Source organism: Didymella exigua, assembly GCF_010094145.1.
Source record: "Didymella exigua CBS 183.55 unplaced genomic scaffold M421scaffold_2, whole genome shotgun sequence".
Lineage (NCBI taxonomy): Eukaryota > Fungi > Ascomycota > Dothideomycetes > Pleosporales > Didymellaceae > Didymella > Didymella exigua.
In genome coordinates, this window is record NW_022984776.1 from 999065 (window position 1) to 1024981 (window position 25917).

General features: G+C 54.2%; 11 protein-coding genes across 11 annotated transcripts; 5 read left to right on the forward strand and 6 right to left on the reverse strand.

Annotated features, from left to right (window-relative positions):
- Positions 1 to 642: 642 nt before the first annotated feature.
- M421DRAFT_51843 (uncharacterized protein) lies at positions 643 to 965 on the forward strand (the record flags this gene model as incomplete). Its single annotated transcript, XM_033594970.1, has 2 exons — positions 643 to 834; positions 888 to 965. 2 exons carry the CDS (start codon positions 643 to 645, stop codon positions 963 to 965), a joined length of 270 nt encoding a protein of 89 aa, XP_033453788.1.
- Positions 966 to 1539: 574 nt separating this feature from the next.
- M421DRAFT_199692 (uncharacterized protein) lies at positions 1540 to 3020 on the forward strand. The gene is made up of 3 exons (XM_033588096.1): positions 1540 to 1983; positions 2058 to 2184; positions 2259 to 3020. The coding sequence occupies exons 1-3, from the start codon at positions 1909 to 1911 to the stop codon at positions 2729 to 2731; spliced, it is 675 nt and encodes a 224-aa protein (XP_033453789.1). The 5' UTR covers positions 1540 to 1908; the 3' UTR covers positions 2732 to 3020.
- A 550-nt stretch (positions 3021 to 3570) lies between these two features.
- Positions 3571 to 6209, reverse strand: M421DRAFT_51476 (Pkinase-domain-containing protein; the record flags this gene model as incomplete). Its single annotated transcript, XM_033594934.1, has 3 exons — positions 3571 to 3983; positions 4036 to 4135; positions 4185 to 6209. The coding sequence occupies 3 exons, from the start codon at positions 6207 to 6209 to the stop codon at positions 3571 to 3573; spliced, it is 2538 nt and encodes an 845-aa protein (XP_033453790.1).
- A 985-nt stretch (positions 6210 to 7194) lies between these two features.
- On the reverse strand, positions 7195 to 9550 carry M421DRAFT_415885 (uncharacterized protein). Its single transcript, XM_033590867.1, has 2 exons — positions 9134 to 9550; positions 7195 to 9087 (listed from the first exon to the last, which is right to left on the reverse strand). Exons 1-2 carry the CDS (start codon positions 9396 to 9398, stop codon positions 7616 to 7618), a joined length of 1737 nt encoding a protein of 578 aa, XP_033453791.1. The 5' UTR covers positions 9399 to 9550; the 3' UTR covers positions 7195 to 7615.
- M421DRAFT_415886 (alpha-actinin-2) lies at positions 9504 to 12309 on the forward strand. Its single transcript, XM_033590868.1, has 4 exons — positions 9504 to 9899; positions 9967 to 10033; positions 10091 to 11683; positions 11736 to 12309. The coding sequence occupies exons 1-4, from the start codon at positions 9844 to 9846 to the stop codon at positions 11940 to 11942; spliced, it is 1923 nt and encodes a 640-aa protein (XP_033453792.1). The 5' UTR covers positions 9504 to 9843; the 3' UTR covers positions 11943 to 12309.
- Positions 12310 to 12753: 444 nt separating this feature from the next.
- M421DRAFT_26756 (CheY-like protein) lies at positions 12754 to 13149 on the reverse strand (the record flags this gene model as incomplete). Its single annotated transcript, XM_033588755.1, has 1 exon — positions 12754 to 13149. A coding segment is annotated over one exon (396 nt), but the record flags the coding sequence as incomplete, so codon positions are not given.
- An 849-nt stretch (positions 13150 to 13998) lies between these two features.
- M421DRAFT_52569 (uncharacterized protein) lies at positions 13999 to 16408 on the reverse strand (the record flags this gene model as incomplete). Its single annotated transcript, XM_033595030.1, has 2 exons — positions 13999 to 16032; positions 16100 to 16408. Coding segments are annotated over 2 exons (2343 nt in total), but the record flags the coding sequence as incomplete, so codon positions are not given.
- A 2423-nt stretch (positions 16409 to 18831) lies between these two features.
- Positions 18832 to 19571, forward strand: M421DRAFT_88732 (uncharacterized protein; the record flags this gene model as incomplete). The annotated part of the gene is made up of 2 exons (XM_033597694.1): positions 18832 to 19044; positions 19167 to 19571. 2 exons carry the CDS (start codon positions 18832 to 18834, stop codon positions 19569 to 19571), a joined length of 618 nt encoding a protein of 205 aa, XP_033453795.1.
- A 533-nt stretch (positions 19572 to 20104) lies between these two features.
- M421DRAFT_415889 (uncharacterized protein) lies at positions 20105 to 21889 on the reverse strand. Its single transcript, XM_033590869.1, has one exon. The coding sequence runs from the start codon at positions 21789 to 21791 to the stop codon at positions 20190 to 20192; it is 1602 nt and encodes a 533-aa protein (XP_033453796.1). The 5' UTR covers positions 21792 to 21889; the 3' UTR covers positions 20105 to 20189.
- A 226-nt stretch (positions 21890 to 22115) lies between these two features.
- On the forward strand, positions 22116 to 23507 carry M421DRAFT_97672 (P-loop containing nucleoside triphosphate hydrolase protein; the record flags this gene model as incomplete). The annotated part of the gene is made up of 5 exons (XM_033598525.1): positions 22116 to 22144; positions 22194 to 22222; positions 22271 to 22289; positions 22425 to 22856; positions 22910 to 23507. 5 exons carry the CDS (start codon positions 22116 to 22118, stop codon positions 23505 to 23507), a joined length of 1107 nt encoding a protein of 368 aa, XP_033453797.1.
- Positions 23508 to 23986: 479 nt separating this feature from the next.
- On the reverse strand, positions 23987 to 25380 carry M421DRAFT_52764 (uncharacterized protein; the record flags this gene model as incomplete). Its single annotated transcript, XM_033595048.1, has 2 exons — positions 23987 to 24172; positions 24223 to 25380. Coding segments are annotated over 2 exons (1344 nt in total), but the record flags the coding sequence as incomplete, so codon positions are not given.
- Positions 25381 to 25917: the final 537 nt, after the last annotated feature.

Consider the following 25917-nt stretch of genomic DNA (forward strand, 5'->3'; position numbering starts at 1 on the left):
CTCGTGTTGGTACCACGAGTGACGCCTGGCGTGAAGGTGGGTAGGAAATCGACTGCTGGCAAGCACCGTCGATCAGGAGTCCTGAACAACAAACGGGTGATGACGTCGCAGCGGATTCTCGACCGCAAGGCTTGAATATCATATGATGGTGGCAGGGAGATGTCATCGGCGTTGATTTTCAGGATTTCAGGACTCAGCTGTGTGGATGCCCCAAGCATCGTATTTGAAGTATCGTGTTGGACAGCCGCAATTCATGGTATACGAGATCTTAGTACAACGTCTTGAGGGTGTATTTCGCGATTGTATCCAGGCTTCTGCAGACAAATCACTTAACTAGAGAGGTCATTGGTGATGGTCGTTAGTTGAGGTCTAAGCGGTGCAGTTAGCGCGCTGCAGCGCCAAGCCGAGATGACGAACTCGGCGTCCAGGCTCGACCATGGCGGCGGTGCATTGCAGACGTTCACATTCAACATCAACCATCCTCCACCCCGTCTCCATCGCTCGCGATCCCGCATTTCGATCGCCTACACGCATCTCCGTCGGACCTTCTCCCGGGAAACCTCCCCTCACTACGTGCACTCGAAGCGCCGCCGCCGATAAGCTTCCCGCCTCCGCGCAGCTCCAGAGCTCAAACCGCCCACCATGGTCAAGCCCGTCGTGTCTGCCATGAACGCATGGACATGCGTTGTGCTATCCGTGTTCGCCATTGTCATTCTTTCCACCATTGGAGCACTTTTCAAGTCGGGTAGTCACACAGTGCTGGGTGGGATAGAGGATCCTGAGGATGGCAATGCTGTTGCTGGCGCAGTCTTTGGAGCTGTGTTCATCTACATTGTATGTCAGAGTTTGGACTTCAAGGGGTGTGTGCAGATGCTAAATGTTCGCAGGGCTTCCTCATTTTCTGCGGCTTCCAGGGCTTCCTTCACATCCGTGAAAGCCGTCGCGGCGCGATAAGCCTGTCCTAATCGCCATAAAAGACTCATCATTTCACACTGTCTGGGAGTGATGAGGTACATCGAATCAATCTTGACGGGCGACGATGAATGCCAGTCTTTGGCGCAGTGAACTAGTTGCACGAACGACTTGCAAGAACTAGATGTTTTGCTTTCCACAACACAGCATACGGCGTTGAACGGGATGGTTTGAATGATACTGGGTTTCAGGTGCATGTACAGTCTACGAGACGCTGTCAATAAACCAACTTGACACTACAAATGCCTTGCTGCCATGGACTGCGCTAAAGGTCAAAGAATTCATGATTGCAAGTTTTCGAAACTTCACTGCAGACAGGAGTGAGGTCCAACGATGGCATTCCACGACTAAGTAGTCTCGTCGGCATCGATTGTTGTCATACGCAAGCACGATGTTACTCTCATCGTCACGGTGAGCACCGGGTTGCGCCTTAGCGCAGGTGATGTGAACAGGGTGCCCTTTCAGGCGTCATGTGCCGGAATCGGCAAGTGAACAATGGCGCACGTTCCGAATGATTCACAAGATCTCCAAATAAAGATGCAACAATGCCGAGCATCAGAAGCTGAGACGGTCGAAACACGAGTCAACGGCGTTCTACAGCAGAAGCGCCGACGCAGATTCCTATCTGCGCTTGTTGGGCGGTGAACGCGTGAGGAGCACCCGGCCGACCTGGACTTAGTGAACCCTGACTTCCCCGAATGCGCTCGGTCACCCAGCGTTGACCACGCCTCTTACTACCGTGGTGTTCCATACCTCTCTCACTGCACTAAATCACTCTTCTCCCTTTCTCCACCACTCGCCCGCACCTCTTCACCGATTTGTGACCTCTCGGCCGCCACATAAATTACCGGTTTACTACTACCGTTGCTCTACCCTTCCTGCCCGCAACACGAAGACTAGAGCACCGGTTACTCGAACGCCGAAAGAAAGGACACCATGGCAGACGCAGCGCAGCGCGTTCTGATGAACGAGTTCAAGGCTCTCAGCAAAGAGACATGGACTAACATCGAGGTATGCTACTTCAGCATCTCCATGTCGATCATGAAGTGGCGGCCACCAAGAAGCAGTGACTGACTCACCTACAGCTGATGAACGACAACGTCTTCGAGTGGAGCGTAGCACTCATTGTGCTGAACCAGGATTCAGTCTACTACGGCGGATACTTCAAGGCCAAAATGAACTTCCCCCGCAACTATCCTCATTCTCCACCAGGTACGTCACTGCAGCACCCTGGACCAGACATGACAAGAAAGACTCTCCATGAACAAGCACTAATGCCCCAACAGACTTCAAGTTCATCCGACCGCTCTACCACCCCAACATCTACCCCGACGGCCGCCTCTGCATCTCCATCCTCCACCCACCCGGCGACGACGAGATGTCAGGCGAGCTCGCGGCCGAGCGTTGGTCACCCGTTCAGCGCGCCGAGACAGTCCTCCTCTCCATCCTCTCTCTCCTCGACGACGCCGAGACATCCTCGCCCGCCAACGTCGACGCCGGGGTCATGCTGCGCAACAAGCCCGAGGAGTACAAGGCGATGGTCAAGAAGGACACGGAGGCCTCGAAAGCGGATATCCCGGCAGGCTTTGTCATGCCTACACATGAGTCTGCCTGGAGGCGCAAGGAAGAGGAGGGTGACTTTGAGATGAGTTGGGAGGACAGCGATGTCGAGAGCTTTGGCGGCAGTGAGAGCGACTTTGACGAGGAGATAGATTCGGACTTCGAGGGCGAGGAGGATGAGGACGAGGACGACAAGTGAGGCTGCTCGCTGCCTCGGTCTCCCCTCTTTCCTACCGTTCCCAGTCTTTCCATCTCATGACATGATTTCCAACAGCGCGGCGTCGGGTTCTGGGTGTGTTTCACAAGGCTGGGGGGAGTCAGACGTGCGTTTGTTTCGGGACACGGCGTTATTTTGCATTGCATTGGGAGGCGTTCAGGGGCCTGTGCACCTCTTCTATATCTCCAGGACATCACATTTAGAAGATACTCGATCTATATTTATGTTGTGGCAGGAAAGCCAGCAATGTATGATTTACTTGAACCTCCTGAGCTCTCTTTCCCCAGTCATGAACGAGATGAACGGTGAACGATGAACGAAAGAAATCTGCACAGCTATTCAGTGGTGAGATAGAAAGCTCGAAACTCCAGCAAATTGTCTCGCTATCGTAATGCGCGCCCAAATCGTGATAAGGTCATGCGCCAGTATATGTGCCTTACAAGACTGCTATATCTACGCGATGTGCAGTTCAGACTGCGTCTTTTGTGAAGAGGAAGAAGCACACCTCCAGAAGCTGTAGCGGCCGTTATCCAACTCGTGACTGAGCCTCGTCCTCGTCTATGCACAGAAGCCGTGTCCCTGGCCTCCCTGACCCTCGAAAGCCTTCAGAGTCTGGGCCTTCCCCTCACTTCCCCGCTCAGCTTCGCTGCGCTCCACCTCTCCCGCCCCACCTCGCTCGCTCGTACGCTGAACGCGTACGCTATCGCAGACAAGTATCGATGGAAAATATATGGAAAGGGTATCGATCAAGATGTGCAAGGCCTAGAAAAGATAAATACGTTGCGTTGCCTGTCCCCTCGTGCGACCATCGGCTTTTGCACTTAGTGGCTGCCGTTCTTCCTGAAGTTGAGCAGCTGGCTGAGGCTGTTGAGGCTGCATCCGCTCTTGAGGAAGTCGTGGCTCATGAGCTCCGACGCGCTGGCGCGGCTCTTGACGTCGACGCAAAGACAGACGGACAGGAAGGCTTTGAGTTCTTTGGACAGCTTATCGGGCTTCTTCAGGCGGGGCGTGCCGTTTGTGGCGATGAGGTAGAGAGCCTTTAGGGGCTCCTCGTTGAGGTACGGCGGCTCGGATTCGATCATTTCGATGGCCATGATGCCCAGTGACCAGATGTCGACTTTGTTGCCGTACTCCTTTTGCTTGACGACTTCGGGCGCCATCCAATAGGGTGTACCGACCATTGTCGCGCGCTTGGATCGTTGTTCGGTAAGCTTTGCGCAGAAACCGAAATCAGCTGCGGGGTCGTTAGTCTCAATCAAAGATGAACAACAGACTGCTAAACTTACTGATCTTGACATTACCACGTCCATCGAGCAGAACATTGTCACTCTTGATATCTCGGTGGATGATGTTCTGGTTGTGCAGGTGCTCCAGACCCTTGCAAGTCTATGGCAAAGTTAGCTAGAGCTCGAATCTGTGTCTGCGCATTCCTTACCTCGAAACAGATGGTGGCGATTTGGTCCTCGGTGATAGTCGGATTGTTGTCAATGACATCAGTCAAAGCACCACCCTCCATGAACTCCATGACTACCCAGAGCTCTGACTGCTCTTCTTGCAGGAAAGCATCGAGGAAGTTGACGATGTTGGGGTGCTTGCTGTCCTTCATGACAATGATCTCGTTGACAATCAGCTCTTTGCGAGGCTGGTTGCGGAGGTCCATCTGCTTGATAGCGACCTGAGCTCGCGGTCCGTTCTCTTGAAGGATGCGGCGTGCCATAGCCGAGGTGGCGCCTTCGCGAATGCGGGCGACGTAGACAGAACCACTGGCACCCTGACCAATCTTCTTCTGCTTGTTGTAAGACTCCAGAGGCTTGTCTTTGGAAACAACTTCTCGTAGCTTTGCCATAACTTCGGTCTCTGACATGCTCGACATTCGGACGTCCTTTCGCGGCGTTTCTTCCTTGGGCTTTGCGGTGAGCGCTGCCTCGGCCTTCTTGACAGCATCGCTGGCAGGTGCTCCAGTAGGCTTTGCGACATTGAGTGGCTTCGGTGCTGCAGATGAGCCCTGGTACTGCTTCTGTTGCTGCGGCTGGGCGCGAACTTGAGGAACTTGGTTCTGCGAGCCAGAGTAGCTCGAGTTTGGCTGGACCGGTGGGCGTTGCTGCGAGGTTGGAATCTTGGACTGAGGCGACGCGCCGTATCCAGAACCATTCTGCTGCTGTCGCGGCGCAGAAGGAGCCGGACGCTGCGCTGCCATCTGGCGAAGTGAGCCAGGCGCTTGAGCTGCTGGGGCCTTTTGCGATCCAGGAGTCGAAGGAGCTGGGCGAGAAGGGTTATAGCGCGACGTGCTCGAGGGGCTCGGATCTCGTTCATCGTAGCTACCTCCCCCAAACTCTTGCTGGGCCATTGGAAGCTTCTTCTGTGGTATAGAGGCATTGTATGCGGCCAGTTCCTCGCGCTCTCGCCTTTCTTGCTCTTGTCTTTGCCTCTCCCGCTCACGCTCGCGCTGCATTCGGACCTGGTCCTCTTGTCTACGTCGTTCTTGATCGTAGCGGTCTGCCGAAGAAGCGCTGTTTTGCTGAGGAGCCGAATACCCACCATTGGGCGGTGTGTTCTGCCGCGAACCCGTGCTGTAGCTGTCCTTGCGCTGATACTGAGCCGGGGGTGCGGGGCGAGGAGGTGCGACCGAGTTGCCACCGGCGCCATAGCCAAGCTGCTTCTCTGAACCAGTGTTGACGCCAGGGGTAGGAGTGAGGCTCGAGTACTGATGAGGGTCGTCGGCGCGCTTGACGAGCTTCTCTGTGTAAAATTCGAGGACTTCGAGCACGGCCTTGGGGTTCTTTGCATAGTCATCCTTGGTCAGTGCAGACGCTGTCAGGAGCTTCTCCCATTCTACAGGCAAGCCGACGAATGCGCCGCTGGTTGGGTCGAAACCAACATGTACTCTGTGTGTGAAGTTTGTGGGGTTACTGACACCGCCCATGCTGGGGCAGCGCTGGTATATGCTGTCGATCCAGGAATAGACGTCGTCATCTGTTTCGACTTTGCATGTGATGATCTTTGTTGGTCCGTCGCGAGGTGGTGACGAGCCTTTGCTGGGGTTGAGCGACCGTGTGATCTCGAACGAGAGCGGCTGTGTGTCAGACCTCTCGACGCCGAGGATGTCGCGTAATTGGATGGTGTTGGAGACCTTGGAGGCGTTTGCGCTCTTGAAGAAGTTCAACTCGAATTCCTTTAGGACCAGCCACCGATCCGCCCACACAAACGACTTGAAGAGGCCCTCGTCCTTGACCTTGACCATGCCCTCCTTGACCACGCCCGACGATGAGGCGCTCCTCTCCGTTTGTGTGCGGGACAACGATATCGATGAGCTGTGGCCGTAAGCGGGCGACTGCATGCTCAGGCCAGCCATGTTTCCGGGCAGTGTGTTGCTGGTGTTGGGTGTGAGGGCCAGGCGGGGACGATCTGTCGGTGGTCGTGGCGCCGGACGGGCGTCCATGAACTGGTTGTTTGAGTACATGCTACAGGAGGGTCAGAAGGGGCGACTGGTGTTGGTCGTGAGGAATGGAGAAACGTGTTTCATTGTGGGCGAGACAGTCTGAGGTTGCTTACTTGGGAACACGATGCGCGCTGTCAACAGCAGGAAGCGTGGGAGCAAAACAACAGCGAACGGCGGTGAATGGCGGGGTTCAGCAAGGCTGCCAACACGCAGAGTGGGCAGGCGGGGCGTGGTGCAGCGGCAGAAATGCTCGACACTGCTCTGCCTGCTTGAAATGTTCAGAGTCCTCGGCGGCCGTGGAGTCGCGGTGCGTTGGCAGTAGTCGGGAGTCCTCGCAGGCGGTGTCCGTCGGGCTGCACTGCGCCGTTCGAGCGTCCTGGCCTGCTGTGAGCGGGGGGTGCGTGGAGGTCGATGTCACGCCGAAATTGGGGCTCAGCGCTGCATCTGTGTGTGGCAGGAAGCAAGGAAGGAGACGGGAGCTGTGGGCGCGCCGTGAGCGTCTTCGCGCGGCAGCGAAGCGGTTGGAGTCGTGACCTGGTGGAGCCCCGTCTGCTGTCTGCCAGGGTTAGCAGCAGCTTAGCAGCGTCGAGGGTCAAGCGCTAAAGCGGCAGAAGGAGATGCTGACTCTCGACGCGCTCGTCCAGCCAATCGACGGGCAGTCTGCAAGTGTTCGCCCACGGAGGACCGGGGTGGGATCGCCACGGAATTGCGGGCTGCGCTGCAACCTGCAACCTGCAACCTGCCCAAGAATCGCGTAAAGCGTGCGCGAGAAATATTCCGGATCGCTGGGTGCTGGCAATTGCGGCGTCTTGACGGCGACGAGCAGCTCTCAGCGATAGGCCGGCTGCGCGTCCGCAACACGATCGCCGGAGCGTTTCAGGGCTGCAGTCTGTCGAGCCAAGCGTGCCTATGAAACGCTTCTAGGGTCTCACAGACAAACCTTCCATTGCCGCCACCACATCACAAATAGAAGGTTCTCCTGAACACTTATTTCCACCCCGCAGCTGTTTGGCCAGGAGTAGACTACTACGTACGTGCAATGTCAGACGTGGTTTTTATTGCAGCATATCTGCATATTGCAGTTTGTTTTGCTCGTGCTTCCTGGCTGCGACCGTCAACTCTTACAACACTGCGACATTTCGTTTCATACCTCCGCCCAGCCACCATCTCTGCATCCGACATTTGACTCCGCTGTTTGAGTCGAGGTATGGTGCTCACCAAGAGCAGCTGCGTTCAATATATACGCTGAGCCTGCGGTGACATACTTGAAGCTACCTGGATTGCACTGGGTGAAGCCAAGGACGGAGCATCTGCTGAGTGCAGGGACAAGAGACTCTCCAGGCAAAGCAAGCCTGCATTTAATCTATCTGGCGACAGCATCCACATTTGATTCACGTTTGTGGCATCCGCTCTAGTGACAGTGCAGGCTAGCCAACGCCCCAGACCCCAAGCACGTCTCTGCCAGCACCTTCTTGCCGCTTGTCCTTCCGCTCCTGAAGTTTTCTAACCCTTCTCACTAACAGACCGACACCGAGCGGCCCTACGATGGTGCACAGCACAATGGCCCAGGTGACGACAAGGAAAATATCCGATGGCTCGTTAGAGGTAACACTCGATGGTGAGAAAATACCGTTCGACTCGGCCACTCCAGATACCAAGAAACCAATTTCTCCACGAGCACACATTGCCAATGCGAGGATGAGAGGCGGGTACGTAGAAAGGGGCTTCGGTGGGTTTGGTATTTTTCTTCGTCCGTCACTAGAGGTCGGCGGTAGAGGTGCAGCAGCGGCGTCGTTGGTGGGTGGTTCAGGAGCTGTGCTGTTGGATGCCCGACTCGTTGGAGCATCTGATCTGGTCTTTCCCAAGAGGTGAGGCATGGCTGGAAGCTTCAATTCCTTCAATAGTCGACGGATAATCGCAAAAGGAGCAACTGACAGTCTGACAAGCCACAGACCGCAGACCACTTTTGCGAACGTCATGAGGATTGTGTAGACGACACCTCGCCAAACGATTGCTCCGCGGAACATGCGAGTGATTGGGATCGAGAATCCAATGGACGCGAAGAAGAAGGGCTGCAGTATCTTTGACACTGCTTGGGCATAATACTTTTCGTAGATGACCGTGCCGAACAAGCTGTCGGTCTCTAGAGTGGTCTCCTCTGGTGACGTAGGGATAGCTACATCCTTTCGTTTGCTGGGTCCAGCAGCTTCATCTGGGTAGGTATCGCTAGAGCTCGTGGCGGCACTCACCTTTTCGATGGTGAGAGCTGGCCCTGCTTTTGCCTTGACATCATGAGGTACTTCAGAATCCCACCAGCTGATCGTAGCACCGGCAATATATGCTGCAAACAAATTAGACGTCCCAGCATAAGTAGTGGCAGTGATGAGGGCGATGAGAAGCGCTGTGTGGAACGTGAGGGCAGCATGCGTTTGGCATAGAAGCTTGTTAAGTGCTGATGTGGGATGGGACTCGCGGTACCGGTTGAGCTTCAGGGTAACAGGCTTGAGAACATACAAGCATGCCAAAGGCACTGTAACAGCAAAGGCGACCGATACCAAGACAGGGCGAACGACGGTGATAGTGTCAAAGCTCTCACCTCCAAGGTTGGAGATCACTTGGACCATAACCAAGCCAACGATGTCGTCCATCATAGCTGCACTGGTAAGGACAACACCAAGACGAGAGGACGAGAGGCCGCTAGAGCCTAGCACAGTAAAAGTGGTTCCTAAGCTGGTTGAGCACAAAGCAGCACCTGCCGCAAAAGCCTGTGCTGGAGTGGCATCGAGGAGGCCTTGAAGGGTGTACGATAGGCCGATGGGGACGCAGATGCCAGTGAGAGCCACTCCAGACGAGAGAAGCAAGTTGGCTTTCAAGGACTGAAAGGATGTGTGCAGGCCGCCTGAGAAAGTCAGCTTTCAACGACTGGAGTGTCGATCTTGACGTACCCTCATATACCAGCAAGATCAAGCCAAGATAGCCCAGTTGGATAATGACTTCCTCAACTTCGATTGACAGCCATTTGCCACCTGGCGTCCCCCAAGCAATGCCAATCAAGACCTGACCTAGCAGTCCGCAATACAGAACCTTGTCGAGTGCAGCATTGGCGACATTGAGCAGTAACAGAAAGGATACAAGGATCAATATGGTATGAATACCAGGTTCGTGATAGGGTAGAGAAGCGGCGTTCTCAGACGCGATGCCCGCGGCCATTGATGCGCGAGAGCAGGCAAGGGCGAATAGGCAGCCAGTGCGGGTGGCTGCTTCTTTATGCGCCCCACACGACAGGCTGCTCTGGCTGGTGAGCGGTGAATCAAATGCGACAGCTTTCCGTGCAAATTGGATGTGCAATCGGCTTTCGATGCTCTCAACGGTGACTGGCGAAGATTTTGATAAAGTCCACTGACGTGCCAGCGGCTGACAGCAGAGGCAAGCCACATAGCTTCGTCGTTTGTCGATCCCTTGGAAGGGTTCAGGGGACGTCCCCGCGCAACAGCCGAAGTTCGCGCCCTCCGCGCATTGTTTGGGTACCAACACAACCACGCAGCAAGCCGCAACAGCACTCGAGGCTGCATCGCAAGCTGATTTGGATACTCGCACCGCTATTACTACCGATAAGCGCACTGGATAAGGTGCCTCCTCATGCACAGCATCCGCCATGGCTCCTCTTGAGCAGCAATGGGTCAAGGTCCAGCAGAAGACCTTCACCAAGTGGTGCGCAGCCCCGCAGTCACGTTGATGGGTCGTGGCCCTGAGGCCATGTGCTGACCAGACAACGCAGGTTGAACAGCAAAGTAAAGATCCGCGAAGTTGAGGTCGAGGACCTCATCACAGACTTATCTGACGGCGTGCGTGCCCCTCCCTGTCTCCCCTCCACACGACTGCCTCCTAACACCCATGCGTAGATCAACCTCATCCACCTCCTCGAGGTCCTCAGTAACGAATCGCTTGGCCGCTATGCCTCTCGGCCGAAGCTGCGCGTGCAGAAATTCGAGAATGTCAACAAGTCACTCGACTACATCCGCAGTCGCGGCATTCAGATGACCAACATTGGTGCTGAAGACGTGGTGGACGGCAACAGCAAGATCATCCTTGGTCTGATCTGGACCCTGATTCTGCGATTCACAATCAGCGACATCAACGAAGAGGGTCTGAGTGCCAAAGAAGGTCTCCTACTATGGTGTCAGCGCAAGACAGCATGCTACGACGAGGTCGAAGTACGCGACTTCTCCTCCAGCTGGAACGACGGACTGGCCTTCTGCGCCCTCCTGGATATCCACCGCCCCGACTTGATCGATTACGACAGTCTCGACAAGAGCGACCACCGCGGCAACATGCAGCTTGCCTTTGACATTGCTTCCAAGGAGATTGGCATTCCAGATCTGCTCGATGTAGAGGACGTTTGCGATGTAGCGAAGCCTGACGAGCGCTCCCTGATGACGTACATCGCCTACTGGTTCCATGCTTTCTCGCAGATGGAGCGTGTCGAGAATGCCGGTCGCCGAGTGGAGAAGTTCGTACAGAATATGCAGGGCGCATGGCAGATGCAAAACGACTTCGAAGAGCGTATGCGCAAACTTCTCGCCGCGATCGCCGCACAACGAACACAATGGGAGGAAGCCAAGTTCGACGGGACCTACACCGACGCCAGGAGTCAGTCGACCGAGTTCACGGCTTGGAAGCGTAAAAGCAAGCGCAATTGGGTAGCGGAGAAGTCAGACCTGGCTGGACTGTTAGGAAACATCAAAACAAAGCTGGCAACTTACCGCTTACGGCCATACGATCCTCCAGCGGAGCTGAGCTTGGAGACGTTGGATACAGCATGGGCAGGGTTGATGAAAGCAGAGCGTGACCGCTCGCAAGTCATCAATGAAACGATCCGTGACATCAAGAACGCTCTTCGCAAGTCGTTTGCAGACAAAGCGAATGACTTCGCCCTCGCACTGAACACACTTGGAACCTCAATATCAGCTCTTGAGGGTGAAGTTGAAGACCAACTGGAGCACACTAAGGAGATCAGCAAGTCCCTAGCGCCACTCGACGAGTACTTGAATATCATTGCATCGATCGACGAGCAATGTGCTGAAGCAAACATCGAGGAGAATGACTTCACAACATACACATACGACGAGCTTGAATACGAGTTGAGCCTGGTGCGCAACTCGGTTTCAAAGAAGCTTGCCTTTCTGGAGAACCAGATGGTCGCTCGTAACATGACGAATCTGACCCCGATACAACTTGAAGAGTTCGAGTCTGTGTTTAGACACTTCGATCGCGATTTGTCGAATTCATTGGCTGAGCTGGAGTTCTCGGCAGCTCTGGCCAGTTTGGGGCTTGTATACGATGACGAGGAGATGCATCAAAAATTTCGCGAAACGAGTGGCGGCCGCGACTATGTTACTTTCGAGCAATTCATTCGCTTCATGGTCGACGAGACAGAAGACCAAAATACAGCAGAGCAGGTCTTCGAGTCTTTCAAGGAGGTCGCCGACGGCAAGGTACATCCATTAAGTTCTTTCCTTGTGCTGATGAGATACTGACACGACACAGCCATACGTTACTGAACTCGACCTCCGCCACTCTCTCGTTCCCGACGAAGTTATTGACGACCTTATCTCCACTATGCCCGAGCACAAAGGCCCGGATATGCAGGAGGACCGCGATCTTCCCAAGTACGACTACATCACCTACATGGAGCGATACATGAATGCGAAGCGGGAACAAGAGCAGCAGCAACAACAGGTGAACGGCGGATAGAATCCCGACAATCCGTGGTTCCAGCGGTTGATGACCGATTCTGGCTTGAGCGTGTTGCTCGGTCCGAGACCGGTGTTGACGCCGGTGTTTTTGTGAGCGCTGTATGGAAGGAAGAGGAAAGACGTTGGCTTTGAGCGAGCATGCAGCTGAGAGAAGAGAAGGATTGATGTTCGTTGGCTTCAGTGAGGCAATTTGATTGTTCGAGTTTTGCATAGCGATGATCGTACTGGCGTCAGACATGGATCTTTATGGTGCTGGCTGCCTGGGTACATCAGGGTAGCGAATATTCGTTGCGGGTCCAGGTTGTGCAGATAGATTTCCATCATCAATAGTAACACAAGTGAACATAATGTAATACTGCGTATGTGTTCCCAGTTGCTGCGACCCTCGTTTTCGCCCCGAATTGAACATAAGTTCTTCAATCGCGTTACAGAGCGTTTACTGATAAATGTAAGTCCGCAGATCAACACGCCCAACAAATTGCTGCAAGTTGATCGTTGTGGATCAGGTAGGACCAGTGTTATGACCAGAAGTTGATCGGTAGCAATGCCTCAGGCAAGACACGCCATGCAATTCACGTCATTGCCTCATATCTGCTGTTCCCAACAGCTGCTTAAGCCATCTCGGTAACGTAACTGAAGCCACTCCAAACGCCCGTGCTATGTAACGAACCAGGGAAATATCGAGGTCGCGAAACGACGCGCTACTCGCAAAACCTATTATACCAACTCGTTAACTTGCAACTCATGCATCATACAACGGCCACCACACTCATAACCAGTTCCACATTCCTGTCTGCGGTCCACCCATCCAACAATTTTGTCAACTTCGCAAAGCTGACCGGCTTCATGATGTACGAATCTACCCCAGCCATATACGCTTTCTTCTGATCCGTCACACTCGCAAGACCAGTCAGCGCAATGATCAGGGAGTGGTGCGGTGCTTGCGAGGGCGACAGGTGACTGTTGTACTCTGCCTCAATTCTGCGAACTTGCCGTGTTGCTTCGAAGCCATCCATGATGGGCATCGATAGATCCATGAGAATGAGCTCGGGCGGCGCGAAGGGGGTGGAGTGCAGTAGGGTCCGGTATGTATTGACAGCTTGGAGTCCATCTGAAGCGCTGGAGATGAAGGTGTAGCCGCGCTTCTTCATGCCGACTTGAAGAAGGCGGAGGTTGATAGTGTTGTCGTCAACCAAGAGAACACGGCTTACTGGAGGTGCGCATACTGGTGGTGTTGCCAATGTTGTTCCTGGTGTTATTGCTGGTGTCTTTGCTGGAGTTGTTGCTGGAAGAACCTTCAGAGTTGTGTATGAAAGTTCGGGTGTCCTGGGTGGCGCTGTCGTCGCAGGCACAGGCGCCAAAGCATTTGTACTGATCACCGCACTCGTGGTGATGGGGTCGGCTGATTCCGTTGAACGCTGTAGGCTTTTCTGAACGACTGCTGTAATCTGATTGCTTTTCTGATCGGTATCAGAAATATCGAGGTCTTGAGCAGCGGCTGTGATGCTGGCAATCGCTGCCTTCCCTGTGTCTTCTGCGATGCCGTGTTCTAAAGAACACAGAGTGTCAGCTCGCAAGCGGTTCAAGCAAACTTGAAGTGCTCGAGCAAGTTTCTGTGGCCCGATGGGATAACGAACGTCTTCAATGTTCTCGTTGTTTCCGTGTTTCGACTTTTTCATTGGGCCGGCGCCACGGAGCACGAGCACTACTGTTTCGCAGTCACGCATCGAGAGTTGCGGTGCGTCCAGGAATAAATCATCAAGACGTGGTTCCTCCACCACAACGATGTCAAAGGAAAAGTTTTTCTGCCATTGGCTAACATTAATGCCCGGAGATGCGTTCAGATACTTTGTCAGACTGCCGTGCAGCAGCCGAGATGCTTCTTGTCTGATGCTTGTCGTCTCTGGATCTCGGGGCCAATAGATCGCAAGTGACTTGCCGCTGGTTTGAGTCACGACTGTCGGTGTACTACCCTCAGCTTTAATGATGCCGTTAGTGGTCATGGAGAGGTTTGACTTCAGGGCCCCATTGACCTTCGATTCGGAAGCCTGCTTCCTGATCAACGGGATCTTGACAGTAGCCTTGGTACCGACACCAACTGTAGATTCGAGGTCAATGTGGCCTCCGAGAGTGCTGACAATGGACTTGACTAACGAGAGTCCGAGTCCGATACCAGGCGCTTGATTCGACTCCTGGGCGAACGGTGTGAAGAGCTTGTCTCGCAGGTACGCAGGTGACATACCCTGACCAGAGTCTCTGACGGTCAGGATCGCAAGTTCAGTGGCACCCTTCTCCGCCTTCTGCGTCTCGAGCTTAACATGAACAAATCCGACTTTTGTGTACTTGAGTGAGTTTCCAACCAAGTTCATCACAATACGTCGCATCGATCCGGGCTCGCACCAGTACGTCCAGTCCTGTTCCTGAATTTCGACAATGAGCTCCACATCCGGCCTGCAGAGAGCAGGCAACTGCACTCTGCTCGAGACAATGCTGTGAGATACAGTGTCTCCGGTTTCCTCATGCACTGCTCGGTTTTGGTGATCATTGAAGGCGTGACCGGATGCGACACCTTCGACGACCTCCTCGGTCAGCACAGCAAGGTCGATGTTGCGGTGCGCACTTAAGTTCGTTTGAAGACCATCTGGTGGCCGCACTTGTTCATCGTTTGTAAGAGCAGGGATGCCATTGCCAGCCTTGTTTTTTTCGAAAGCGTTGATCTTGCTGTAATCCAGAACCATGTTGACGGTATCGAGAAGCGTTCTTGCGCAACTCTCTGCAGTGTTGACCAAGGACTGTTGGGATGATGTACAATGCGTGTCTTGCAGGAATTCGCAGGAGGCCAGGATTCCATGGAGTGGCGATCGCAATTCGTGGGAAATCGAGCCAATGAAGTCATTCTTCTGTTCGCTTGCTTTCAAATTCGCTAGCCTCAGGAGCTCTGTGTCGACGCAATTATTGAACGTTACGCAATGAAGAAACTCCAGTTGGTGCGAGAAGTTGCGATACTCTGAACAGTTATAGATGAAGCAGGCGGCTGATCGATCGGTTGTCGAATCCCATATTGGCGTGAACATTATCTGCCGAGCTCCCGGAAAGTGGGCGCGGAGATTGGTAGAATCTGCGGTCGATCTTTGTCGTCGTCGCTTTGATCGCGGTCGGCCATTGTGCAGACTTTCGTTCTCTGACGAGTCAGAGAGCTCCTGGCCTTGTTGATCAAACGTGAACATCCTTCCTCTCGGATACCGCTTTACAAGCTTCAGGAGCTCCTCAGGCGCAAAAGGCTCGAACACAGGCTGGTCCGGTGGTCTGTCAACGGAGTGATACGTATGTGCAAGAACCTCGGTGATGCCACTGCGTTTCTTCCGCACTTCCGGGCTTGAGGGTCGCGTTGGGTGTCTGGTTGCCGTTGCAGATCCGTTGCTATCCTGACTACTTTGCGGGTGTTTCTGCCATGTTAAGTCCTGAGAGACTGCATGCTCAAATGACTGATCAATCTCCCTTAATGGGGTGGTCGCCAATGCTGTGTCAAGAAAGAGCACACCACCGCCGCCTTCTCTGATGTCCATTGCTTCACACATCAGTTCTGCGGCCCGCGTGATCACTTCGATACGTGCGGTACCATCGGCGGTCCGTCTAGAATCTGCATCTGAGTCTGGGTCGGTCGATTCGCCGTGATCACTGTAACGCCGTATATGCTCTGTATCCTTAGAAACCGGATCGACATATGCTGACAAGCACTCGTTCATCCTGAACGTACGCTGGCGATCCTTCTTATCCCTACTCATTTCGAGATGTTGAATCACGTTATCTGCCATTACACCGAGAAAGTCTTTCTCGCTGGGCGTGAGTGCCGGTCTTGTTTTGGAGTCCAAGATGTAGATCGACCCTATGTTGATACCTCTGTTTGTGCGCAAAGGCACTCCGGCATAGTATCTGAAATGTGGTGGTCCGGCTATAAAGCTGAGTTGGTTGAAGCGAGCGTCCTGGCTCAGGTCGCGAACCTCGAAACATGCCACACCGCCTTCAGGTGGCGGCGGTGTTGCGATAGTGTGTTCACAGAGTCGGCCTGCTTTTGGGACTCTGACACACTGGACAAGATATCAGTCGTGCTGTTACTTGCAACAAAGATTGTAAGTTGACAGAGGGTGCACCTACGCCAGCCCAAATCGCATCCTCAGGGTCTTCATACTTTTCAGCGTTGTCCAGTTGGACTGTCTTCGTACTTTCGGCGACAAAATATTGCGTCTCTTCGTCGATCAGCGAGATCATTGCGCGCTCTGCGTGTAGCCGCCATGCTGCAAGTTGTGCATGTGCTGTCAAGACGGTGTCTAAAGGTTCGGGGCCCTTGGGGGGCGAAAAGTACTTGTACAACTCTCGCGCTCGTGCACGATCGTCGCCAGTTCTTTGAGGAAATCCTTCGTATGGGCGACTCGTAATCGAGGAGGTCGTCGAGCAATTTGCCATTCTGGCAAGATGAGTGTGGAAGCAGAGCGCTCACGGCCTGGTAGACATCGAGGGCACGCTCTTTCTCTAACGAGAGTGGATTGGCGGTTGTTCTCCCCAGCCAGTTAGGCTTGTGCGACAATGTGCCGGCGATACTGCGCCGTTAGAATGATTTATTAAAAGGGTCCAGAGCTTTCGAGGCTGCCACTCGGCCATTTTCGGGGGATCGACACGGGCAGTCTCTGTCATGCTCAGGAGAAACAACCCCGTTCGAACATAGACTTCGACGGTTAGGCAAATGCGCAACCTGCGCGTTTCTCACAGAAAATTATTCATTTCTGCGAAGGACAACATCTGCGAAGGACAACAACATTTGTTGCCCCCCTTCAAGACCGGGGCTGGTGGCCATTGGTGTCGGACCGAGGGTTCAAAAGCGCCACTGGGCGCATGCCTCGTTCTAGACCTGAAGTCTGAACTCCGACGAATTCGACGCTGAGAACGACCTAGAAACTTCCTGGCAATCCCCCACAAAGATTGACATGCGAAAGTCATGATGTGTTGCAAGAATCCCATGGGTGACGTCACGCCGCGCGACTCGAGTTCAGGCTGACCAGTCTCCACTTTCAAAAGAGATCCATCTGGTGCGAGGCGCCTCCAATACAGAAGCAAGTTCCACAGTAATCGTATTTGCATCAGGCCTCGTCCTTTGAACTATCTTCTAGTTCAGGAACTGACTTGATGAGTGTATCTGTACATCTTAGATCGTTTGTTGGGCAACTCGTACAGTTGAGTTTAGGCCGAAAGGATGTTGTAAGCTACGAGATGTAGATTGGAAACGCTGCAGAGCACAAGCAGGCAGCTCTTAGGCCGTTGTCGAGCGCAGTGTCGTCGGTAATATCTTCATGCAAGATCAGTTGTGGATGCATGAAGTTCAGGGCACACGTAAATATAGTGGTGTGTAGTCGCAGCCGTTTCGACGATGCGCAATGAACAGACAGAGATATGAGATGAGAATAGGAAAAAGCCAAGGGGGGCAATAGAAATCAATGAGTTGGTAATAAGACACATTATCCAGGCTATACAGGCGCCCAGATCAGATGTCGTACCAGCTGGTAGCATCCCTTGCAGCATCTTACAGGGAATGTGTCTTGCCGTCCCAACACCCCATCAAACGCCCCATGCTCTTTCCACTCTTCTTCATCCATAACGAAGTTCTGGATTCCACGACGACCGATGAACCAATGTTCCAAAGCAGCAGATAGCTTCTTGTAGGCCTCAAAATCAAGATCCTTGGCAAGAATGGCAACATTCATTTGGACCTTGCCGTTCGTGGTCGTCCAAGTATACCGAACGAGGTTCTGGAACAAAAGTCGACATACGCGGAGCTATTTAACGTTTCCACTCTTGAGAGATTGCATCTTGCGTAATTCACTGGTGTCGACTTTTGCCGCCATGTCGATCTCGAATGTTTCACTCCGGGGCCACGTTGAGTAAGATCGTTGGGCGTGTTCGACCCATTTTTTACCAGCTGGTTCGTTTCCGCTAAGACTTTTCGACACAGCACCGATGGCATCTCGAGATGCACTTAGACCGGGGGTCATTGAGATCGCACTGGTACCGAACACGCAGGCGATGAGACGAGACTGCGCATACATCTTCTCCAACGCTCGACATACTTTCCATTCCCCACAGGAACATTGTGACGGCCTGAAGGAGCTTACTCGTCTCTGTGAATCAGCCGACAGGTGCGCAGGATGTTCAGTGGCGACCAGATAGTGAACAATTGGAGCTGCAGCCTCCGCAACCATGATTTTGGGAATGGCGCGTACTCAATTGCGGTACGGGTGATAGCAGTGGCCGGAAGGTACTCATAGACCATCAGTCGAAGCTCTGTTGGAAGATCAAGAAAGCGAAACACCTCGTTTGTCTTGCGGCCTGAAAGAGGGCGCATTGCCTTCCCTCTTGTCTTGTCCGACTGTCGTTCTTTTGCGTCAATCGACACCATCGTTCTTTCCCGTTGCATTTCCAGCCAGCAGTGACGTTGGTGCCTCTGTCAGGTCTTACATTCTCTCCCAAACATCACGAATCGCGTTGCTTTCGTACCTGACTACCTACCGCGACCCTGGGCCGTCAGGCTGACTCTCCACGGCCGCAACAGCCATGGATATCGTCTTCGAGGTCGCAGACACGTTTGTCTTAGACCATATATACTCAAGCCTTCTGAATGGGTTTAGTGGCCCTCTCGCCGCCAATGCAATCTCCTCGAGCATAGGGGAAGAGTCCACCAGCTTCGCTCTACCCGCAGCAACATGGCAATATGAGCCGGCATCGAACTACTTCTCAATACAGACCTCGCAAGCTGCATATGAGAGCGCATGATCTCGCAACGATTGGTGCAGACAGTTGTTGACACTGTATTTTATTACATGGTAACTAATTCCACTATGGCAGCATTGTGCACATCACTGACTCAACACTGGCTGTTCGGTGTTCTCATCTACTATGTCTTCGCGTCCTCTTCCTACTTCTTCGTCTTCGGCAAAGCGACCTTCGCCCACCAAAGGTACCTCAAGAACCAGATCAAGCTCGAGATGAAGCAGGCCAACATTGCCGTTTCCATCATGACCATCTTCACTGCGCCATGGCTCTTGGCTGAAGTGCGCGGCTTCTCCAAGCTCTACGAAACAACAGAGGACTGTCCTAGCGCCTGGTACAACTGGCTGCAGTTCTTATCTTTTGTTTTCTTCACTGACTTCTGAATCTACTGGATACACCGCAGTCTCGATCACAAGAGCGTATACAAGGCGCTGCACAAGCCTCACCACAAGTGGATTATGCCTACAACTTTCGCCTCGCACGATTCCCATCCCATGGACGGCTACGCACAGGGTCTGTCCTACCACGCCTTCTCTTTCCTCTTTCCTCTCCAGGAATTCGCATACGTCGTGCTCTTCATTTTGGTCTCATCCACGACGGAGAGTACGCACACGACTCACCTATCATCAACGGTGCCGCTTGCCAGATCATGCATCACTTGTACTTCAACTACAACTACGGCCAGTTCACTACGCTCTGGAACCGTATGGGCGGCAGCTACAGGAAGCCTAACGATGAGCTGTTTCAGAAGGAGGTCAAATGTGCCAGAGCGAGTGGGAGAAGCAAGCCAAGGCTGTCGACAAGATAGTCGAGGAAGTAGAAGGCAAAGATGATAGTAACTACGAGCCCGAGGTGGAGACTAAAAAGGGCCACTAGATGAGGACTTCAGGCATACTGCAGTATACATAGACAGTTCCACAGAGTGGCATTGGCTTAATGGCATGGGCTACGGTCGCACAGGCCACCACACAAACGTCTGGTCGCCGTGAGGCGACTACCAAAGCTGAAAAGGCTTTGCGCCTTTCATTTATCCCATCATTCGACAAAAGCTTGATAGTTCAGGTCGCCACTTGTGATTGTAGCAGGAGTTTCACTGCTGTCCGTATCAACCAGGCACGACGCACAGTACATTCATATATGTTGCGGTGCAAGTCGGTCCGACAGGCCTTGATCGTCACCTCTGTTGAATACCTTGGACTGGCACGTCTCATGGCATGTATATATGGTCGCCTCCTAGCTAGCAAGCAACTCAGCGCAGTTTTCCATCGATATACAGCGGCTACGTTTGCCGCAACAATATAGTTGCAGTGACGAAGTATGACGATTCTGACTGACATTCGCATAAGAAACTGTATGAAGTTGAAATTCGTGGATCATCTCTTTCTGTTACGCCAACCCTGTGCTACACCGAAACATATTTATATGCTCAAAACGCAAGGCCACTTTGCCACCAGTGTTTCCCAGTGTGCCATCTGACGACTTGTCCTGCCCAGCACCACCAATCATCTTCCTTCGCAGCCCCAAAGCCTAGCCCTCGGAACAACGAGATAGGGATCGGCTCGAAGAGCCAGACGCCACCCAATGCGAAGTCGTCGCAGAGCAGATGTGCGGTGTTGAAGAACCACACGTGTACGTAGATGAACGTCCACATCCGCATCGCCCACTGCGGCACATACTTCTGCGTCCCCGTCTTTCGCAAAACAGACGAGATGACTACCTCAAAAAATATGCCAAACGCCTGCAGCATAAAGAACGCAAACGAGTTCTTCACTGGATGCGTCGGCCCCGCCGCCGTATACGTGCCACACGCATGCAGCACCCCACTCAGCCCAAATGCGGTGAGCAACTGAATCGCCTTCGCCGGCACACTCCTCCTATCCATGCCAAAGTACTCGCAAATCCTTACACTCGGTTGCTCAAATGCAAACCGGAACGTCTGGTGCCACCAGCTGCTCCACCACCCGGCAAGCCCTTGGTCAAGCACGATCGTAAACGAACCCCATGTCTCAGGGTATATCCACGGTTCGGACCGCGCACCGATGTAGGACCCGAAGATCCCTACGAAGACGAGCGGTGCAAGAGAGAAGATTGTTTGTAAGGCGTATTTCACGGCGATCATGCTGAGGAACAGACGGTAGGTGTTGATCATCCACGGCTGCGTGAGGAGGCTGAAGGGGAGGTAAGATGGTGGGTTGCGCGAGAGGATTCCCCAGAAGTAGGGGTCGTGCATCATGATGGTTTTGAGCGCGTCGAGGACGAGGTAGCCTTTTGCGAGGGTCTTGGCGTTGGAGATGAGCAGTGAGCGCCGGTCGGGATAGGTTGTTACTTGGCCAGCGTGCACGCGAGAGGTGTGCTTTGGCACGTCGCCGGAGTTACGGTGCAGTTGTTCTTGTACCCATTTGGGAGGTGGGGGGAGCGCGGAGGTGCGCCAGTTCCAGCCTGCGCCGCGGAAGTTGCAGAACAGGTCGCATACCCAATCGAGGCGCTCAATGAAGGGTGACAGTGGGTAGGGCTGCCATGCGAATTCGCCGTGACGGTCACGAGGACCGGCTTTGGAATTCTGAGTGATATGGCCGTTCTGGTCTGTGGTTTCTTCTGCTGCGTCTGTCTTCGCTTGCTGTGGGGCTCGGTCGCTGCCAAATTGCCCTTCTGTTCTTTCGATACGTTGGAAGTCCGTCTGAGCATCGTTAAACACGAGAAGTGCGGCGAGGTAGACAACACTCCATGCGTGTACAAGTCCAAGGCCTAGTGCTGGTGCCATAGCCCTAGCTCTTTGATACCTGATGCTGTATGTTGCGAACCAGAGCAATACACCCCAAATTAAATAACGACATTTTCTCAACCATGGGCGGTCGTGGTGAGGTATGCATAGAAAGAGAATAACCAGGAATGCTCCGTAAGCTCCGTAGGGATAAACAAACGGATCAAACTCGCCCGATGCTATTTGCGCGTCGTATTTTTGATAGTAATGCTGGATTAGGTCATGGTGAGAGTGCGGCCAGGGCTCAGAGCCCAATACGAACTCCATGCTCAACGAAAGGGTGAACAGAACATGTGAACAAACGCCGGAAAACTTGAGAAAGGAAACACGCGAGAAATCCAAACGAAAACAAGCATGCAGTGGCGCTCATCCCTCTGTAGAACAACTGTCGTCATGGATCGAGGCGTCTCGCTAAGCGGGAGGCTACATAATCGCGCTAGACTGGATCCGCTGTGGCGGGAGCTTGAGAAACACCAAGGCTCTGTATCACGACTTTCGGCGCCTGATAAAGCTGCCGCACAGCTTCCCGGAACCGCTCTTACCCCAGTCTCTCCCTTGATAGACCGAAGATCTGAGGGCAATACCGTCAAGATGGTGAACATCACAGAGAAGATCAAGGAGTACGCAGCCCCTCCAAAAGTTTTGATGCCAAGCCTGACGCCCCGCTAGGATTGAGGATGAGATGAAGAGGACGCAAAGTAGGTCGAGATATCAAAGTAGTGTTGGATGAGGCTAACCCATGATAGAGAATAAGGCCACAGGTATGCGATCTTGCGACTCGCCCTTTTACAACCGGACAATATCACGTGCTAATACCACCACTCAGAATACCATCTCGGTCTATTGAAAGGGTACACATCGATCCCACAGACACAATTTCTCAAGACTGACATATTCCAGAAAGCTTGCTCGTCTCCGTGCTCAGCTGCTTGAGCCTGGCCCAGGCGCAGGTGGTGCCGCCGGAACTGGTTTCGACGTATCAAAAGCTGGTGATGCCCGTATAGCACTCGTCGGCTTTCCATCGGTCGGAAAGTCAACCTTCCTATCTCGGGTGACCAAAACCAAGTCCGAGGCAGCGTCATATGCCTTCACTACCTTGACTGCTATCCCCGGTGTACTCGAGTATGGCGGTGCCGAGATCCAGGTTCTCGATCTCCCTGGTATTATCGAAGGTGCCGCCGAAGGCAAGGGCCGCGGACGTCAGGTCATCAGCGCAGCAAAGACAAGTGATCTCATTCTCATGATTCTCGATGCCACAAAGAAAGCCGAGCAGAGGGCATTGCTCGAGGCCGAACTGCACGCAGTCGGTATCCGACTGAACAAGGAACCACCGTAAGCACCCGTCATGCAAAGCCCAGCACACGTCCCCACTAAGTCGTCGACAGCAACATCTACCTCAAGCCCAAGAAAGCCGGCGGGATGAAGATCAACTTCCAAAGTCCTCCCAAGGGCGGCCTGGACGAGAAGCTCATCTACCAGGTCCTCAAGGACTACAAGATGCTCAACGCCGAAGTGCTGATCCGCGACGAACACGCCACTATCGACGACTTCATCGACATCATCATGATCAACCACCGCAAGTATATCAAGTGCCTGTACGTGTACAACAAAATCGACGCCATCAGCCTGCCGCACCTGGACCAGCTGGCGCGCGAGCCGCACACGGTCATCATGTCGTGCGAGCTGGATCTCGGGCTGCAGGATGTCGTCGACCGGTGCTGGGAGGAGCTGCAGCTGATGCGCATCTACACGAAGAAGCGGGGCATTGATCCGGACTTCAGCGAGGCGCTGATTGTGCGGCGCGGCAGCTCGATTGAGGATGTCTGCGACCAGATTCACAGGACTATCAAGGAGACGTTCAAGTATGCGCTGGTCTGGGGCGCGAGCGCGAAGCATATGCCGCAGAGGGTGGGGCTGAGTCATCTGGTTGCGGACGAGGACGTTGTTAGCATTGTGGGGACGAAGAGTGGGACTCGCGAATAGTGGCTGCCAGAGTGCATACGAGAGCAACTACATTGAGAGAGACTCATTGGTGACTGAACAGCTTTATGAGTAATATTGTGCTCTCACGTATCGTACGCAGCCCAAATAGACTCTCAAGCTGGCACGTCATACTGGCCCTCGGTGGATGTTCAAAGCGACAAGTATAGGCTCCTGTGCATCCAGAAGGCCCACATACTGCTTCTCCAGCAAAGCTCAAGGCAAATCGGTACTCCAGGGGAGAAAAGCGTGATGGATTGGACATACGCTAAGCATACTACAAGCAACGCATACATGCTAGACACACTGGTGTCTGGGTATCGACTCTGATGCAACGCACAACCGCCAGAAACGTGAACGTGAAAAAAACATTAATGCCGCGAGGCGAATGTGTAGTCTAATCGTGACCATGATGCAGCAAAAATACAACAGAAATATCAGGCCTCAGAATACCGCCTGCTTCGCTCAGAGTCCGGAGTGTACTACGACTGGGTCTGGATAGCGGGCGGCATGGAGTTGACCTGCAATGTGGGCGTGGGGATGGTGTAACTCTCAAAGTCTTCGTGCTTCTGGCGGACTTCGTGTCCGAACTCGACTTCTCGTGTGTCCGGTCTAGATGCTGTACCATTGTCTGGGCCGAGATGGGGATCTGGGATCTGGATATCGAGCTACAGGAGTAGTCAGTACAATGTTCTTTCGATTAGCATCGGAGTCGTACTGTGAGGTAGCCCGTCCGCCGCAACGGGATGATCTTGACCGCCTCTTTCTCGCCCACTTCCCTGTTCCACTGGTCTATCCAGCTCTCTAGCTCGTTCAGCTGCCTCTTCACGCCCGACATGCCTACGTCGTCCCACAGCCAGAAGGTCGCTACACCCATGACAGAGTCGAGCCAGGCACGGAAGGTGAAGGGGTCGAATGCTGCCAGAAGCGAGTCGTTGATCTTCTTGACCAACTCTCTAAACTCGTCTTCGTTGATCAACGGGTCCAGGATCTCGGGGTACAGGTTGGCGAAGGTTGGGGCCAGGTCTCCTTTGACCATCCAGTCACGCTTGATGCGGATGATCTTGGTCGCGTCGTACAGGTCGCTGTCGAGCGGGACATGCGGGTTCGGGTGCGGGAAGCAGGGATGCGAGGGCCCCCAGGGAAACTCAGATGCATCGTCGCCGTCGCCGTGTGTCCTGTTGCTGCGACTCCTGCTCAGACTCGTCCGTGCGCTGTCCGGCAGGCTCGCTCTGCCAGCCTGGCTCTGCGGTGGCGCGCGCTTGCCGGCTTCTACGTCGAGAGTGGCTGCGTGCTGCGGGGCGCTGGGCGGCGGTGCATCGTATGCAACCGACATGGAGGGCCCGGGGGTCGGCGGGCGAGACTGGTCGTCGTGCTGCAGGCTGGTGCGTGCGCGGGCCTGGTCGCGCGGCAGGCCGATGCTGGTGCGCCCGCTGCGGTTGATGTCGTCGCCGGCGGTGGGACGCTCGACAAGCAGTGAGCTCGAGGCAGGGCTCTGGCGGCTCTGGTGGCGCTGCGGGAGGGTCAGGAGCGGGTACTCGTCGCGCTCGGAGCGAGGGCGCTCGAGGGGGACGTTGGGCGGGTGGTGGTGGTGGTGCGAGAGCTGGTGGTGGTGGTGGTGGTGGTGGTCCTGGTGCTGCTGCTGCTGCTGCAGACGACTGGCAGCGGGCCGTGCGCGTGGAGAGCTATTCTCCGGATTCCACAGGCGGCCAGGTCTTCTCGGCGGACCGGCGCTCGCACTCGGCGCAGGGTAAACGCCGCGCAGGCTGAGGCTGAAGATGCGATTCGTGAGCGACCAGCGTTGGGGCGGCGGGGTTTCAGTCGCGGTCGCAGCAGGCGGCGCCGTCGCAGGTGGGGGGCTGCGTGAAGTAATCGTGACTGGAGGTGCGGGTGCGAGGTTGGAGAAAGCAAAGCGACCCGTGCGCGCTGCATGAGCGGCAGTGGTCCGGACAGGCCGACAGCGACAGCCAGATGCGACGGGATTAGCGGCGGGCGAGGAACACCACCACTGCAGTCGGCAGGCCGGGTGGCAGCAGTCGTCGGCGCTCTGCTGCAAGTGCAGGAATGCGGTGCAGGAGTCCGGCGACGTCGTCCAGTCCAGTGGGTGCGAGGCTGAGGTTGTGTGTCTCGCACGACTGCTCGGCCGTGTCCGCTCAGTCGCTCTTGTCTCACAGTGAGTCGCGGCAGCTGCGCCAGAGACGGGGGGCCGACGGAGCAGAGTTTGGAGGCCAAAGTCAGTATTCGTAGCAGTCAGTTCGTACCGTAGTTCGACGCGTCCAGAGAATAGTCGAGCAGGTAGTTCAGGTCGGTTCGGTCAGCTCAGGTCGGTTCGGTCAGTTCAGTTCGGTTCGGTCAGTTCAGTTCAACTCAGTTCAGTTCAGTTCAACTCAGTTCAGTTCATCCGCTGCGAGAC

Coding starts and splice junctions, on each gene's coding strand:
- M421DRAFT_415889 (XM_033590869.1), bottom strand. CDS start 21,791: ATGGAGTTCGTATTGGGCTCTGAGCCCTGGCCGCACTCTCACCATGAC.
- M421DRAFT_199692 (XM_033588096.1), top strand. CDS start 1,909: ATGGCAGACGCAGCGCAGCGCGTTCTGATGAACGAGTTCAAGGCTCTC. Junction 1,984..2,057: donor AGACATGGACTAACATCGAG/GTATGCTACTTC, acceptor ACTCACCTACAG/CTGATGAACGACAACGTCTT. Junction 2,185..2,258: donor CTATCCTCATTCTCCACCAG/GTACGTCACTGC, acceptor ATGCCCCAACAG/ACTTCAAGTTCATCCGACCG.
- M421DRAFT_415886 (XM_033590868.1), top strand. CDS start 9,844: ATGGCTCCTCTTGAGCAGCAATGGGTCAAGGTCCAGCAGAAGACCTTC. Junction 10,034..10,090: donor TCACAGACTTATCTGACGGC/GTGCGTGCCCCT, acceptor ACCCATGCGTAG/ATCAACCTCATCCACCTCCT. Junction 11,684..11,735: donor AGGAGGTCGCCGACGGCAAG/GTACATCCATTA, acceptor GACACGACACAG/CCATACGTTACTGAACTCGA.
- M421DRAFT_415885 (XM_033590867.1), bottom strand. CDS start 9,398: ATGGCCGCGGGCATCGCGTCTGAGAACGCCGCTTCTCTACCCTATCAC. Junction 9,088..9,133: donor GATCTTGCTGGTATATGAGG/GTACGTCAAGAT, acceptor TGACTTTCTCAG/GCGGCCTGCACACATCCTTT.